Source organism: Podarcis raffonei, chromosome 8, assembly GCF_027172205.1.
Source record: "Podarcis raffonei isolate rPodRaf1 chromosome 8, rPodRaf1.pri, whole genome shotgun sequence".
Taxonomy (NCBI): domain Eukaryota; kingdom Metazoa; phylum Chordata; class Lepidosauria; order Squamata; family Lacertidae; genus Podarcis; species Podarcis raffonei.
The window spans coordinates 72,973,021-72,987,969 of record NC_070609.1 but is presented as its reverse complement, the minus strand read 5'-3'; the positions used below and the strand labels follow the sequence as shown (position 1 = coordinate 72,987,969).

Below are 14,949 nucleotides of genomic sequence, written 5' to 3'. Positions count from 1 at the left end.
ACCAAATAATTTTGGGATAAGTTGTTTTCTTACACCTTCTTTAAGAGGAAGCCATCTTGGCTGTATGGTAAAGGTAAAGGTAAAGGGACCCCTGACCATTAGGTCCAGTTGTGACCGACTCTGGGGTTGTGGCGCTCATCTCGCTTTATTGGCTGAGGGAGCCAGCGTACAGCTTCCGGGTCATGTGGCCAGCATGACTAAGCCGCTTCTGGCGAACCAGAGCAGCACACGGAAACACCGTTTACCTTCCCACCAGAGTGGTACCTATTCATCTACTTGCACTTTGATGTGCTTTCGAACTGCTAGGTTGGCAGGAGCAGGGACTGAGCAACGGGAGCTCACCCTGTCACAGGGATTCAAACCGCCGACCTTCTGATCGGCAAGTCCTAGGCTCTGTGGTTTAACCCACAGCGCCACCCGCTGTATGGGTGTACCCCCAATTCTAAATCTGCCACAGGGAAAAATGCTCTCTTTCCACATCACACTTTTAAAGCACATGGCTTCCCGCCCCAAAGGATCCTGGGAATTGTAGTGTACAGAGCTGCAATTCCCAGCACTCTTGATGGATGACAGTTCCCAGGACCTTTTGGGGGAGAAGCCACATGTTTTAAGTGTACAGTGCGGATGTGACCTAAGGCTGCCCCACCTTTCTTGCCCATAAATAGGCTTGGACTGTGACATCGATATCCCCAAGACCATCCAGATGGTACGGAGGCAGCGCTCTGGCATGGTGCAAACAGAAGCGCAGTACAAGTTCGTCTACATGGCTGTCCAGCAGTACATTGCCACAGAACAAAGGGAGCTGGAAGAGGAACAGGTAGGGGACGTCTCATTTGCCCACCAAAAGAGGGGCGGTTTGACCTGAAGAGTGCTTAGGGATGGGACCGGGGACTGGATCGCACCAGGCCACTTTGGGATGCAAAGGAATGGTGGGAGGAACCAGCTAGGGAAAGGAAGAAGGCTCAGAGACTGGGGAGTGGTGGTGGAATGACCATGGGTGGTCAGAGAGAGAAGTCTAGGAGGAGGAGGTGTCAGAAGCTGAAGAGGTAACAGGGCTTAGTGAGCTGGGAGAGTCTGTGGCAGAGAGAAGCCCAGAATCAGAGGCAGAAGCTGAATCAGGAATGTTGGGGAAGGGATACCAAGAGGCAGAGATGAGTCCAGCTGTTGAAGAGTCACGGGTGTCTCCCAGTCCTGCTGCAACCAGCTCCCCTCCTGTCTGGTCTCCCAGAACCAGAAGAGGGCTGAAATGGGTGAAGGAGAAGTTGGCTTCATGCAGATGCAGTCTCCGAGAGGAGAGGACCTAGACTGCTGTGGGGAGGTGGGGACTTTCAGTCTTGGCAACTGATCCATGGGGCAAGACCTGTGCTCATTAGGCCTGACACTCCGCCAAGTCTGTGCACATCATGCTCTTGCCAATAAAGAGTTAATTCCAACTTGAAGGGAGTGATTTACTGCTGGCTTGCTCCTGTCACCAATTGCTTTCTGAGCTCAACTCCCAAGATGTTTGCTCTGAAAGCGTTTAAACCAGGGATGGGGAACCAGACTCCCATCTCCCATCAGCCAGCATGGCCAATGGCCAGGGATTGTGAGAGCAACATCTGGAGGGCTGTAGGCTCCTCCCTGAACTAGACTATCACTTGCCTGTATTTCCCTGAGCTGCCTCCATCACAGCTCTGCCTTTTTTTTAAACGCAGGAATAAGGAACCTGCGGCTCTTCAGAAGTTGCTGGGCTCCAACCTCCATCAGCCGCAGTTGCATCCAGTGGTGGTCCTACTCAGAGTAGACCCATGGAAGTAGGTGGACGTTGGCTAACTCGGGCACAGTGATTTCCATGAGTCTGCTCTTGAGTAAAACTAGGTGGGATGCTGCCCAATGAACCCAAGTTAGTCTCGTCCATGAATTTCAGTGGGTCTGCTCTGAGCAAGAGTGGGTCACATTTTAGAAATGGCCGCAAAGGTTGGAGGAGCTGTGGAACCAATCAAATCTGTCCGGTTGTCATGTTTCAGAGAAATACGAGGAAGGAGAGAGAGTACTTGAATATCCGATACCCGCCGATGGAGCAGCCCAGAATGAAAGCTCGTCCCCCGTCACCAAGAGTCCAGACAGGGTAAGGTAGAGCTGTGGGGAAGAGGGCCTTATTTGAAGGCAAAGCGGGGGGAATTGGGGAGACAGCGTAGACTTGAAGCCTTGGCTACAGAGAACATTCTTTTCAGAGTTGGGGATGCCAGAGGAAATGGTGAGAGGGCAGAAATACAAATTGTTGTGAGCAGCATAGCATCCAATTGTCATGTTGGGAGGCTGGGAAGCCAACAGTTCACCTCCATGCCCAAAGGCCTCCCAGCAAACATTACTGTTAAGGAACCCAATCATTGCCTCAGTTCTTTGTCTGTAAGATTTAGTGTTTATTTTGTTGTTGCATTTCTATACCACCTTTCCTCCAAGGAATTAAAGGTGTCTTACCTGGTTCACCTCTCTCTCCATCACTGCAACAACCCTGTGAGGTAGGTTAAGCTGAGAGGCAGTGACTGGCCCAAGGACACACACATGCGCGCGCACACACACACACACCCGGTGGCCGAGAGGGGGATTTGAACCCTGGTCCTCCAGCACTCTACCCATTACACCGCACTGCCTCTCAAGATGAGAATGCTTTCATAGACAGGGGAAGCAGCAGCAAAACGCCCATGTGGTTACAGCTAGATAATAGATGTGAGATGCTTTGAACACTCGAAAGCCCCCAAGAATGCAAAATGTGATGTCCCAGGCATATTAGCTGGCTTAGTTGTTGCAAGACTTCTTCTCTTGCCCCCTCTCTTCTCCACATCCTGCTTCCAGAAGTTTTTCTTGGGGGGGGGAGGAGGGTTGGAGGATGGGAGTTTGCTCTTGGTTGATGTGTTCCAGCCCCCTTTCTCCTGTTTTGTGCAAGACGAGGGTTGAGCTAGATGCCCCACTAGACCCCTTCCAACTCCACAATTCTGTGTTTCTCTAGAGTCGACGAAGAATCTGCCTCCGTATACGAGAACCTCAGCGTTAAAGCCACAAAGGTCTCAGGTTTAAGCAGCTCAGGGAGATAGCAGCTTCGGAGAGGGACGTGTACTTGGTGGCTATAAAACAGGTCTGTGGTTTGTTTGTTTAACTTTAACACTGTTTTAAGGGACCAGTGGGATCTGCAACAAAAATGTTGCAGCGTGGAACATTCCTGTTCCGTATGCCGTAGAGGAAGAGAGATTCCCCGCCCCCCTCATCACCCAATATTCACTGCCCCATTCACAGGAGACAAATTTTAGGCAGGGGGCATTTTGAAAGGTTTTCTTTTCATTTTCAGTGGTGTGGTGGTGGTGTTGTTGTTTTAAAAAAACTCTCTGAAAAGGTTTGAAGGTTATTTCTGGTAGTACCATTGTCGAGTTTTCTTTTTTTAAAAAAAAAGGAGATCCAGTTTGAGCGGAACTGCTTCTGGGCATTTTGCAATCCCTCTCTTCCACTCTCCCTGCCCAAATGCCCCAGGCATTGTATATTTGAGGGCAGAGAAGGAAATGGTATCCACCTCAGCCCACAGATCAGGGATGGGGTACCTCAGGCCATGGGATCAAATGTGCCCCTTCCAGACTCGCTTGCATAGCCCTCAGAATTCCCCCTGGGCAACGCCCCCTCTCAGCAGACCACACCCCCTGACACATAGGCCACACCCCTCTCCACAGGCCACGCCCCCTCCCTGGCCCTGTTCCACATCTTCTTTGTCAGGCTGAAAGTGCCCTTGCAACTCTGATTGTGCCTCTTGTTTGTCTGCATGGAGGATAGATCGGGGTTTGTTTGTGTGTGTGGAGATTAGCCTACCCCACCAAGATAGAATTCTGCTTTCATTGCTCCACTCACCATTGGCATGTGGCCCTCAGAAGGTTTCCCCAAAGGGGATGTGGCCCTTGAGCTGAAAAGCATTCCCTTCCCCTGCCAGAGAGAGAGAGAGAGAGAGAGAGAGAGATATGGACTAGTGGCATGCAGGGGCGTAGCTAGGGGTGGTGAGGTGAGCTCCCGCCAGGGGCGCAGGCGATTGTGGGCCTTTATGGAATATGTCCATAAATATAAATACAGAGGTACCTCTGGATGTGAACAAGATCCGTTCTGGAGCCCCGTTCGCATCCAGAGCAGAACGCAACCCACGTCTGTGAGAGTCGCGATTTGCCGCTTCTGCGCATTCGTGTGACGTCATTTTAAGCGCATGCGCTAATGGCGAAACCTGGAAGTAATGCGTTCCGTTACTTCCGGGTCGCTGCAGAGCGTAACCTGAAAACACTCAACCTGAAGCGACTTTAATCCGAGGTATGACTGTATTGATTATTGCCTCATAAGAAATGGTTGAATTGAATGGGTGGAGGAGGGTTGTTGGAGGAGAGGCGGAAAGAAGAACTCATTTGTCCATGGCTAGGGGGCGCGATCTGGGCGGTTCTGCCAGGGGCAGAAGATCACCTGGCTACAGCTCTGGTGGCATGACCTTAAAACAAAGCAATGCACGTGACCAAAACAGAGACACTTGCTATTCTGTCTCTGTTAATACTGTGATGTTCAAATTGCTGGGAGGCAGAGTAACCTCCATTGGTTCTGCTGTGTGACAGGTCAGCCCCCATCAGTTTCCTCTCCCCATCACTGTCATCTAGGGGGCAGCTACTCCACCCAGCGGCTTCAATGGGAGAGATAGCAAGCAGAAGGCTGGTTTCATCCACGTTGCTGGATGCTCAGCTGCATCAAGCACCTTGCTATCATTTGGTCATTATAGGAACAAGAGTTTAGAAACTGGTGTTTTGAGCTTTGATTTTCCTCTTCCCTCCCTGTCCCTTTCTCCTCGTGTGTTGTGTTTTGTTTTTAGTCGCAAGCTTGCAGGTAGTTTTGGTTCGACTGTAGGCAAGCTGCTCTGGGAGTGTTTTTTGGTTGAACAGTGGGGTACAAATGCTCAGAGCAAATAAATAAAGCGAATACCTCTTTCCCCCTCCCTTTTTTCCTACCCTTATATTAGGGGTTGCTGAGAGCCGCATCTGCACGTCCTCCACAACCTTCCATCGCCACCTATTGCTCGTTTTCACCACTTGAACCTTGGATTCAGCACAGAAAACCAAAGATTGACCCAGCATGCCACCTGTCAAGGGAGGAGCTGTCTATGCTTTAGGAACAAATCTTGGCCTAACTTATTCAGGAGAGAGACAAACTCCCCCCCGTCGTGCACAAATTCCCATTTATCTGCAAGTGCCTCTGGATGTCTGTAATAGAGCCTACGAATCTCCTTTTAACTTGTTTTTTTTATAGATATATAGATATATATATAAGCACAGTAAGCTAATGAGTGTCCTTTTTTGTGGGGTGGGGTGGAGAGGGGAAAGTTGTTAAAACGTCACAGAAATAGGAGGCAAAAGCACATTGTTGTGCATGGAGTGTGGTACGGTTTTCTCCTCAGTGGGGTTGGGTTTACTGAGCTGCAGAGGAGAGAATAGTAGTAGTAGTAGTAGTAATTTATTATTGATATGCCTTCCACCTGGCTGGGTTTCCTCAGCCACTCTGGGTGGCTCCCAACAGAAGATTAAAAACACGATAAAAGATCAAACATTAAAACTGTCCCTAAACAGGGCTGCCTTCAGATGTCTTCTAAAAGTCAGATAGTTGTTTATTTCCTTCACTTCTAATGGGAGGGCATTCCACAGGGCATGCACCACTACCGAGAAGGCCCTCTGCCTGGTTCCCTGTAACTTCACTTCTCACAGTGAGGGAACTGCCAGAAGGCCCCTGGAGCTGGACCTCAGTGTCCAGGCTGAATGGTGGGGATGGAGACGCTTCTTCAGGTATACTGGGCTGAGGTCGTAGTATGTTGCAGCAACTCTTGTTTGTGACTTTTGCTCATTTTGCCCATGCCCCCCCAATTGTGACTCCCTAGTAGGCTATGATTGGCTAGCTAACAAAACGATCCATGCTGATCATGGCTTGCTAGGGAGCTACGGGCATCCTTCCACACACCTTGTTCAGAAACAGCTAGTTGAAGCTTCCTTATTGTCTTATTCTTCCAGGAGAGGAGCAAAATAGGAGTGGATCGGGCGTCACACTTAAGTGTGATGCTTGCTTCAGAGAAACCACATTATGGCAGAATCGGAATTGTAAAGTTGGAAGGGACCCTGTGGGTCATCTAGTCCAACCCCCTGCCATGCAAGATTCACAGTTAAAGAATCCCTGGCAGACAGCTGCCCCCAACCTCTGTCTAAAAACCTCCAATGAGGGAGAAGTCCATCACCTTCAGAGCAGCTCTGGCTTACTGTTATGACTGAACATGGCTGTGCTACCTTACAGTAATGCCACGCCTTTAGTCACTGCCTGGTTTACCCTTATATGGAGAAAATGCCAAATTGCGTCACCATTTTGAGAATATTAGGAATGCTTCTCTATGTTAACGAGAGGTTTTTTTAAACGGGGTACCTTTTTTCCACACCAGGGATGGCTAACATCTGTGGCATTCCAGATTTTGCTGGACTCTTAAATCACACCAGCCCTCTGACCACTGACCCCATCTTGGGCTGGCAGCAGCTCGGGTCCTGACCTCTTTTGTTTTGCTCTTCAAGATATGGCAACCCTATCTTAGTTGAAGTTGTCTTTTTAAAAAGAGTAGTCTCGAGGTGAGAAACTTCCAAATTAAACCTTGAATGCTAGCAATAAATAAAGGGGCCATGCTGAAAGCTGTAAATGGGTGCAAGTTGCCAGGAGCTCGTCCTACTCTCGAGTAGGACCGCCATGTGAAAGACAACAATCCCATGACTGCAATCACGGAGCAGGAATTCTAACATAAATGTCATGGCATTTGCAAGACACCGTGTTTCCCTGCCTTTGGAAAAGGTTAGGGGGGAGTCTCTGCGAGTTGCTTCAGAGCTGCGATGTCTTGCTGGTGCGTTTTGTTTCTGTGTGCTTAAAACAGAGTTGGGAAAAATGACCACTGCTAGCTTAAAGGGTCATGATTTGTTTGCGGATGTCTCAATACAGATCAGGCTTAAGAACCCACTGGGTGGTGATGGTTGGGAGGGAGGGATTGTTTAATCAAAACACGAGTTTTTAAAAGTTCGTTCTTCTAGAAAATCTTTCCGAAAGTTAGTTGCTTGCTGAGAAACCTTCTGCGTGTGGCAAAGGATTTGCAGTGTGTGTGTGTTGTACAGTGTATTCATGGTGCATTCTCCTAGGCTAGTCATACCAGTGATAAACCACAAAGGAACCTCATTGACACCCATCTAGTAAGATGAGCCCTGCTGGATTGGGCCAAAGCGTGGCCATCTAGTCTAGCCTCCTGTTCTCACAGCAGCCAATCATATGCCCCCAATGGGAAGACCACAAGTGCAGGTAGCCCCTCGTAACCTCTTTAAAAACCATTCTCTGCTTGTTTTCTCTCTCTTTCAATTGTGCACTGCTACCCAACCTTCGGGGGGGGGGGGAATCCTGCAAAACACCGACACATATTTAAGTCAATTTAAAGAAACTGCCATATTTGTAGAATACCACACACCATCTATATAAAATTGAAATGTTTAATAACACATATAAAATTAAATACGTTCTCTTCCCACTCCAAGATATAATTGCGCATAGGCTTCATTCAAGCTGTTGGTGAAGGGAGTCAGTCTCTGGGGGAAAGTCCTTTTTCCCATTGTCCTTTCACATGTAATGGGCCCAGGGGACAACACTGTGCAATTTTGAATAGTTGGCCTCTTATTTCTGCTGGTATGATAGGCATCATTCCAGGTAACTCTTTGGTGGGCATCCTTCAGAGAAGCAGGTGTTGACCTTGCAAAAAGGTTCACCTCTGCTCTCTGCATTGCCATGGGAGTCACAAACTGGGTTAACACAGCAGAACCCACAGGGCGTATGGAACGGCAATGTCTTTATTTAAACGTTTCCAGAGGTTCCTCAAAAGAGCAGCACGAGCGTGTCGAGAGAGCAGAAAGCACCGATGTCCCAACTCAGAAAGCCAGGCCGTTGGACCACCTAGAGTCTAGAGTTGTCCGCTGTGACAGTCTCAGGCCAAGAGGGTTTTGTTCAACTCGGAGGTACAAAATATGTACCTCCTGCATGCAAAAGATGTGCTCTGCCCACTGAAACACAGTCCCTCCTCCCTCTCTGGGGCTCACCCTAGCAGGTCAAGAATGTCGCTCATCGTTGGTGCTGGGGTGGTGGTTGGAGGCGGTGGCACATAGTGTGGCCTGCTCAGCGTGTAAGTCCTGGTGAAGCAGCGGAGGTTGCCCGTCTTCAGGGCGCACTGGACCGGCCACAGGATGATGCAGAAGAGAATGATGATCAAGGCCGAGAGCAGCATGATGCGTTTCCAGTCATCGCACATGTCGCAGCGGGCAAGCCTGCTCATGAAGCTCTCTGGGGGCACCACAGGGATTTCGGGTTTGCTGGGGGCAACGTCGATGCTGATGCAGGGCTCGGCACTCTCCGGGTCGGACGACTGCCTGCAGCAGAGGCGGGTGCCCTCCATCCAGATCATTTTCTCCTTCTGTAGCTCAGGAGGCAGGGTGGCCAAGAGTTCCTTGCTCGTCTGGAGGCCCGGAGGCCCTTCCAGAGGGATCTCGGTGATCTGGCGGCAGAAGGGACAGGGGAGCTGGTCCTCGACTCGGTGAGGGGGGAGGGTGGCGGTCAGGCGGGCCAGGCACTCCAGGCAGAAGGTGTGTTGGCACTGGAGGACCTTGGGCGTCTTGAAGAGGTTGTCATAGGTGTTGAAGCAGATGGAGCACTCGATGGGGGAGCCCGGCTGCGGCGAGGTGGGGGAGCCCAAGCGAACCTTCCCGGAGGTGGGAGAACACACCGGTGAGCAGACACGGGGGCGGCCTTCTGAGGTGGGAGACATGATCACGATGGGGCTGAGGGGGACGGGGATCTCGTGCGGGGCAGCCGGGACGGGGCTGGTGGGGCTGGTGGGAGGAGAGTTGGGCACTTCCATGTGCCACACGTGGGAGAAGCAGGACATGACGGAATCTGCAGAGAGAGAGAGAATCTGTATTAAGGGAGGGCAAGACAAGGAAGAACCAAAATGGGATGGGTAGATACGTGAGCTTGCATCTTGTAGGGGGGGGGGGGACACATGCAAATGTTAGCTATGTACAGTAGGCTAGTTTCTACACAAACACACTCCTCTCTGTCCTCAGGTTGGAAAAGCGCAAGGGCACAAACCAGCCACACAAAAGCACTCAAGGCAGGTTTGAAGCAGGGTGGGGTGACGGGTAGCCTGGGGGAAAGTTGGAAGGGCCACACAGAGAGGCCTGGAGGTCCACTTGTGGCCCCCAGGACTGACATTCCCCATAAATATCCATAATGGAAATGACTTGATACTCCAATCCAGTTTTAGGACAAGTATTACTAGCTTTAAGGAATTCTGTTTTTCCTGGAAGGAATTAGATTAATTGGCAGAAGAGAGCATCTATCAACAGCTACAGACTGAGGGGGCTGCTTCTATATACCTCTGAATACCAGTTGCTGGGGATGTATGTATACACACACACAGTTCCTCCACCCATTAGCCGGGGAGGCTGGCCGAATAGGAGGGCACTGCTACAACCAACCTCAGCCAGTCCCTCGCCTGCCTGCCTTCTTTCTTCTAGCTGGGCAGGGGGTGACTGTGCCTGACCTTGGCTCTGGCTCCATCCACTGCTGGCCTCCTCGCCTTCTGCCCTTCCAGTTCCACCAGCCACCAGGGGCAGAGCTACCGATAGAAAAGTGTAAAAACATACCCCAGCCAGTGCTTCTCCTAAGCTGAGAGGAGAGAAGTGTTGCCGTCTCCATGAAATCCACAAGGGATCTCTCCAAGGTTGGCTATCTAGCCTGCTCGGTGGTGGTGGAGGAGGAGGAGGAAGTGGCGACGGGCAGCTTGCGCAAGAGCCTAAGACAGACAGACAAGTCCATTCAGAGCTGGAGGCAAGTACTAGCACCAGAGAGTAAACACAGGTCTCAACTATTTAGGTGGTCAGGAAGGCACACAGTGGGTCTTGAACCCATAGTTTGTAAGCCACAACAGATCCCTGTGGTGCTTACAGCGCCACTAGTGGGTGGAGGCTGGTACTGCAGTGGCCCGTTCAGCAGGGATCACCAGCTAGAAGAAGCCAATAGGGTTTGGGGGCCTGGCATTTTCTGTCTTTGAAATAACAGCTGGCCCTGGTTGTGGACTTGCCCATCTCTGTGCTGCCTGGAATTTCTGGGAGTTGTAGTTCAACGCCGCTTGCCTGGGCAGCACTTTGGGGAAGGTTCTCATCCTAAGGGACAGGAAGGGTTTTGCTTGTGCTCTTAGCCCCAGTTCTGGCAAGCCCGTCCCCGTCCACTAGTTTACGGCCAAATTAAACCTTATTTAATAGGCTGGGAGTTTGCGTAGGCAAGATTATGACTGTGTCTTAACGTAACCAGCTTCTGTCACATATACACACACACACTTCCATTTCCAACAAAACATTAAAAGGGTGTCTTCTGACAACAGTCCAGTTCCTAGAAGCCTGGTGTAATAAAGTTGCAGTGTTAGGCACTTCCCAAAAGGAAGCCAGATGAGACTATGATCTTTTCCTGGGGAAAGACCATGGCTGGGTGGCAGAACTGTTCAATCCCAGGTAGGGGCGGGGAATATCCCCTGCCTGAAACCCTGGAAAGCTGCTGCCAGTCAGTGTAGGCATCAATGAGCTAGATGGGCCAAAGGTCTGGTTTGGGAGGGCTTCCTCCTAGAGTCGTTTAAATCTCACTTCCTAGAAGGCCAGAAAGGAACGTGGGAATTAATGACAATCAAATTCTTGCAACAATTCTAACTCAAACTTAGGCTGCATATGTTGCTAAACTACAACTCCCACCTGCTAAGCTTGCTGGAGCTGATGAGAGTTGTAGTTCCCATCCTTCCTAATAATTAAATTCATTTTTTTTCTTTTGCACTCAGAAGATCTACCTGGCTGTTTTTATGCTGTCTTTCCTCCATGGAGCTGAGGCTGAGTGATATAGTTCTGTTTCCCCCTTCCCACCTTTTTATCCCCACAGCAACCCTGCAAAACATGGAAGGCTGGGAGATTACGATTGGCCAAAGGTCACCTGGCAGCTTCATTGGAACCCAGGTCTCCTCGCTTGTACCTCTTGCCTGCTCCCACACTCGGCTTGCCCTGTGCAAATCCAGGAAACTTTAAACAAAGCTTGTGCCAAGTCACAGCAACTAATCCTCTTTAGACATCTGGAAGAATTTGGCTGTGTTTTAAAAACATCCAGTGAGGTGTCTAATGGGACAGGCTCCCTGCGATCAGGTGAGATGCTCAGAGCCCTGAAGCAAGGAACACTAATTTCCATGTACAGTACTCATGGAACTAGCTCAACCTGTTTTTGAGGCTAGGCTGAGCTGGGAAATAATTCAAATTCAACCAGGAGGATTGAGTCACCCCAATTCAATGGAATTGAATGCCTCTGCTACATGCTGCGGCTCCAGGTTAATTAATCTGCACCCGTTTGCTTCTGCCTGTTCATGTGCCTCAGTCACATGCCAATTCCTGGAAGAAGATGCCACTATAGCCCTTGGCATGGCAGGTTTTACCTTACCCAGAAGCAATAGCAAGGACTCCTACGCACTCAAGTCTAGCCCGCATTAAGTAACTTGGCAGATTTGGGCTAAAAGCTTGATGGCAGAGTTGCTCAGATCCTGCCTGCAGCTTTCCCATTGAGGCATCTGGTTGGCCACTGTGCAAACAGGATGCTGGACTAGATGGGTCTTTGGCCTGACCCAGCTTTAAGGCAAGAGTACCTCCGATTACTAAACACTGGAGACAGAGGCAAATGAATGGGACTTGTGACCATCAAGTATTCCTGTTTTATTCAATGCAACAATTATGTAAGGGAGGTGAATTTTACAGCCGTGTGAAGATTTGAACCTGGATTCACCTATTCCTGCCTCGACACCATATTGATTCTGTCAGATGTCTTTAAAGGACGTGCAACATATGAGAATTTATCCTGGAGAAGCTCATCCCTCATGCATCTGCATGAATCAATACATCAGGCTTGACTCAGCCTAATCAGTGATTCACACCCAGTTAGGTGACTCATACAGAGATGCAGCAGGGAACCTTCTCTGAGGGCACGCGATCAATTTCCAACTCTGAACTCGGGATTAGTGCATGGATATCATGCTCAATGCAGAGGCATGTGACAGAATCAGCTGTGGTGCCACATGAGCAGAATTGGAAAGAGGCAATGTCAGAGCAGTGAATCGCAAAGAGAAGCAACAGGGAAACTCCCAATATGGGTGGGTGCTCCAAGTCACGGCATGTGTTTGTTTTGCTTGCGGCAGACCCAGCAATAAGTTTGGGAATGATCGGAACAGGCTGTGAACCAGCTTTTGCAAACTCCATGCACCAGACACCCAGAAAACCAGTGTGGTGGACTGGTTAGCATGTCAGATTAGGAGTGGGATTAGGAGCAGGGGATTTACTCAACAACAGTTTACCATTTCTGCTGAGGATCTGATATATGGAAAGGGCAACAACTGCATTAAATGGAGGGGGGGGAAGAATCTGATTGCACGTCTATGAGGACTTCACTGTGTGGACGCAGCACAGAACCTGCATGCAGGAACAGCGCCGAGCCCCCCCCTCAAACCTTGCCACCCTCGGCTCCTTTGGGTGGAAGTCAGGGATATAAATTTAATAAGTAAAACAAACAAATGCAATAAATAAAACTGCTGTGTGGAAGCAGTTGGCCACTGCTGGCCCCACTTCAAATCTGTATTGCAGGGATGGACATTTTGATAGGTGGACAGAACCTCCCACCGTCCCTTTGTTGTCCCTCTGCACCACTGTTTCCCAAACTCGGATCTCCAGCTGTCGTTGGACTACAACTCCCAGCATCCCTCGCTAGCAGGACCAGTGGTCAGGGATGACGGGACTTGCAGCTGGAGACCCAAGTTTGCAAAACACTGCTCAGCACTCTCAACAAAACATCTGCATTGAAAGCAATGGCTATTATCCAAGGGCAGGGTTTGTTTTAATCTACACTGGAAAGCAGGTGGGTGGAAGACGGTCTTGGTATATAAGGCAGCTTCCTGTATTCTTTCCCTTTACAAAGCCCACCTAGCTTGGTATTGCCTGCACTGACTGGCAGTTGCTCTCCAGGGGTTTAGGCAGGGAGTCTTTCCCAGACCTGCCTGGAGTATCTGAGACCACCTTTTTATTATTCACAGTAGTATATTTGTACACCACCCTTCATCCGAAGATCACAGGGCAGTTCACAACATAAATATACAAAATGAGAACATGAAATACCAGTTTGGAAGATGAGCACACCACACACACACACACACACACACACACACACCAATTTTCTGGCCTTACGCTCTTCTGCATGCAAAGCAGATGCTCTGAGAGTTCACTACTGCCCTCCTTGAAAATAAATCTTCCTTTGCATGACAGGCCTATGAAATACGAAAGATATCCCCACCCTTTGCCCCCTATCCTATGCCTGATGTGTCAATTTCATCCTCCATGTGTCATTTTCATTCCTGCTCCACGGCAGGCGTCTGTTGGCCTGCCTCAGTCTGGCAGGCAGTTTGCCATTGAATGGACCCATCGCCTCCCTGCATCAACATCCTCCTCTCTCCTTCTGATGTCACTCAATTGCCACACTTGGGATGATGGCAGGATGTTTGTCTCAAAAGTGTCAGGAGGTGGAGTCACTGAAAGCCCAACGCTCAGAGGTATCTTTTGGGTTGCTGCCTCCGAGGCCTTTCCAGAAATTATACTTCTAAGCATCTCCCGGGAGTGGTTTTATCTTATCTGCTTTGCAAAACTATGCCGGAATTTACATTCCACACCCTCGCTTCCAAGAGAGGCCCGGTTGCCTCAGGAAAGCGTTCACCGTTAGGAAAAGAAAATTTCAAAGCCCAACACATCTCTCTTGGTTCTGTTCATTACTTAAGCTCAAGCCCTTTGCCCCATCCACCGCAGAAAACATTTCCGATCGCAGGCTCTTTCTCACACAATTTTGCATCAGTTCTGTTGAGGATATTATTAGATAATAACCTTAATTCTGGGTGCAGGCTGAAGAATGGTAATGCACCACAGCTACCTTAGGAACTCTGTGGCAGAGCTGGGATGTGATAAAGTTTTTCTTCCGGTGGATTGGGCCCCATAAATTACTAGAAGGGAAACCATTTGGATTTTTTGGGGGGTCCTCCTCTGGCCCTAAAAGTTCCCATGGCAACCTTGAAGTTAGTTTGGTCTTTTCTGCTGACCCAGAAGTTAGGAGAAAGCAAAACATCAACTTACCTGTCCGAGTGTGCAAAATCTTTGAAGTAGTTCTGTTCCTCTTCACGGCATGCTGGTATGTTTCCCTGTTATAAACCTTCCCAATACGCTGCTCTTAACTTGTCCTGGTGCCTTCTCAAAGGACACCATCCACACCACTGGCCACTGGGCCAATTACTCAGGTGTCTTTTATACCTTCTGGTGTAGCAGGATGACTTACCTGATCAGCATTACCTGTCTCTCCTGATTGTCAGGCAAGGCCAGCGTTGTCATTGGCCGGCTTTGCCCAGAGGGCGGGGCTTCCAGTGTTGACAAACAGGACCGGCTGGAGCAGCTTCTGAACAGAAGAATCAAAGTTCCTGAGAGCCCTGCCCACTTCGTGGAAGTTTTGTCCTTTTGGAGATCTGGCAAAGGAAATACTTTTTTGTTCCGGTTTCAAGCAGCTCAGCGAAGGCAATGGACCTCTGGCATATATATTTTCTGGTGCTTTCAGGCCCAGAGTTAGATCTGTTGTGTCTATGCCACCATTTAGAAAGAAAAGAGAACTTTGCGCCTTTTCATTTAGAAAGGTTTATGTTAATCAACAAAAACCTCACAGCAGTTTACATGAAATGTATAAAATATTCGTTAAAATCCATACCCTCCAACATTTCTCTGATGAAAATAGTGACATCCTATT

At 49.4% G+C, this 14,949-nt stretch overlaps 2 protein-coding genes across 5 annotated transcripts in view; one reads left to right on the top strand and one right to left on the bottom strand.

Annotated features, from left to right (window-relative positions):
• LOC128419747 (tyrosine-protein phosphatase non-receptor type 11-like) overlaps positions 1-5,329 on the top strand; it is a 59,176-nt gene extending 53,847 nt beyond the window's left edge. For all 3 annotated transcript variants that reach the window (XM_053400813.1, XM_053400811.1, XM_053400812.1), the window contains 4 exons: positions 666-817; positions 2,007-2,107; positions 2,990-3,115; positions 5,009-5,329. In XM_053400813.1, the coding sequence (XP_053256788.1) occupies positions 666-817; positions 2,007-2,107; positions 2,990-3,074 (338 nt within the window). In that variant the 3' untranslated portion in view covers positions 3,075-3,115; positions 5,009-5,329. The remainder of the gene's footprint in view (positions 1-665; positions 818-2,006; positions 2,108-2,989; positions 3,116-5,008) is intronic.
• A 2,421-nt stretch (positions 5,330-7,750) lies between these two features.
• RNF223 (ring finger protein 223) lies at positions 7,751-14,444 on the bottom strand. 2 transcript variants are annotated; one of them, XM_053400801.1, is made up of 3 exons: positions 14,292-14,444; positions 9,747-9,895; positions 7,751-8,994 (listed from the first exon to the last, which is right to left on the bottom strand). In XM_053400801.1, exons 2-3 carry the CDS (start codon positions 9,796-9,798, stop codon positions 8,141-8,143), a joined length of 906 nt encoding a protein of 301 aa, XP_053256776.1. In that variant the 5' UTR covers positions 9,799-9,895; positions 14,292-14,444; the 3' UTR covers positions 7,751-8,140. The 2 variants fall into 2 exon arrangements, with proteins under 2 accessions (XP_053256776.1, XP_053256777.1); XM_053400802.1 differs by lacking the exon at positions 9,747-9,895.
• Between the last annotated feature and the right edge of the window lie 505 nt (positions 14,445-14,949).

Coding starts and splice junctions, on each gene's coding strand:
- RNF223 (XM_053400801.1), bottom strand. CDS start 9,798: ATGGAGACGGCAACACTTCTCTCCTCTCAGCTTAGGAGAAGCACTGGC. Junction 8,995..9,746: donor TAGGAGAAGCACTGGCTGGG/GTATGTTTTTAC, acceptor CTCTCTCTGCAG/ATTCCGTCATGTCCTGCTTC.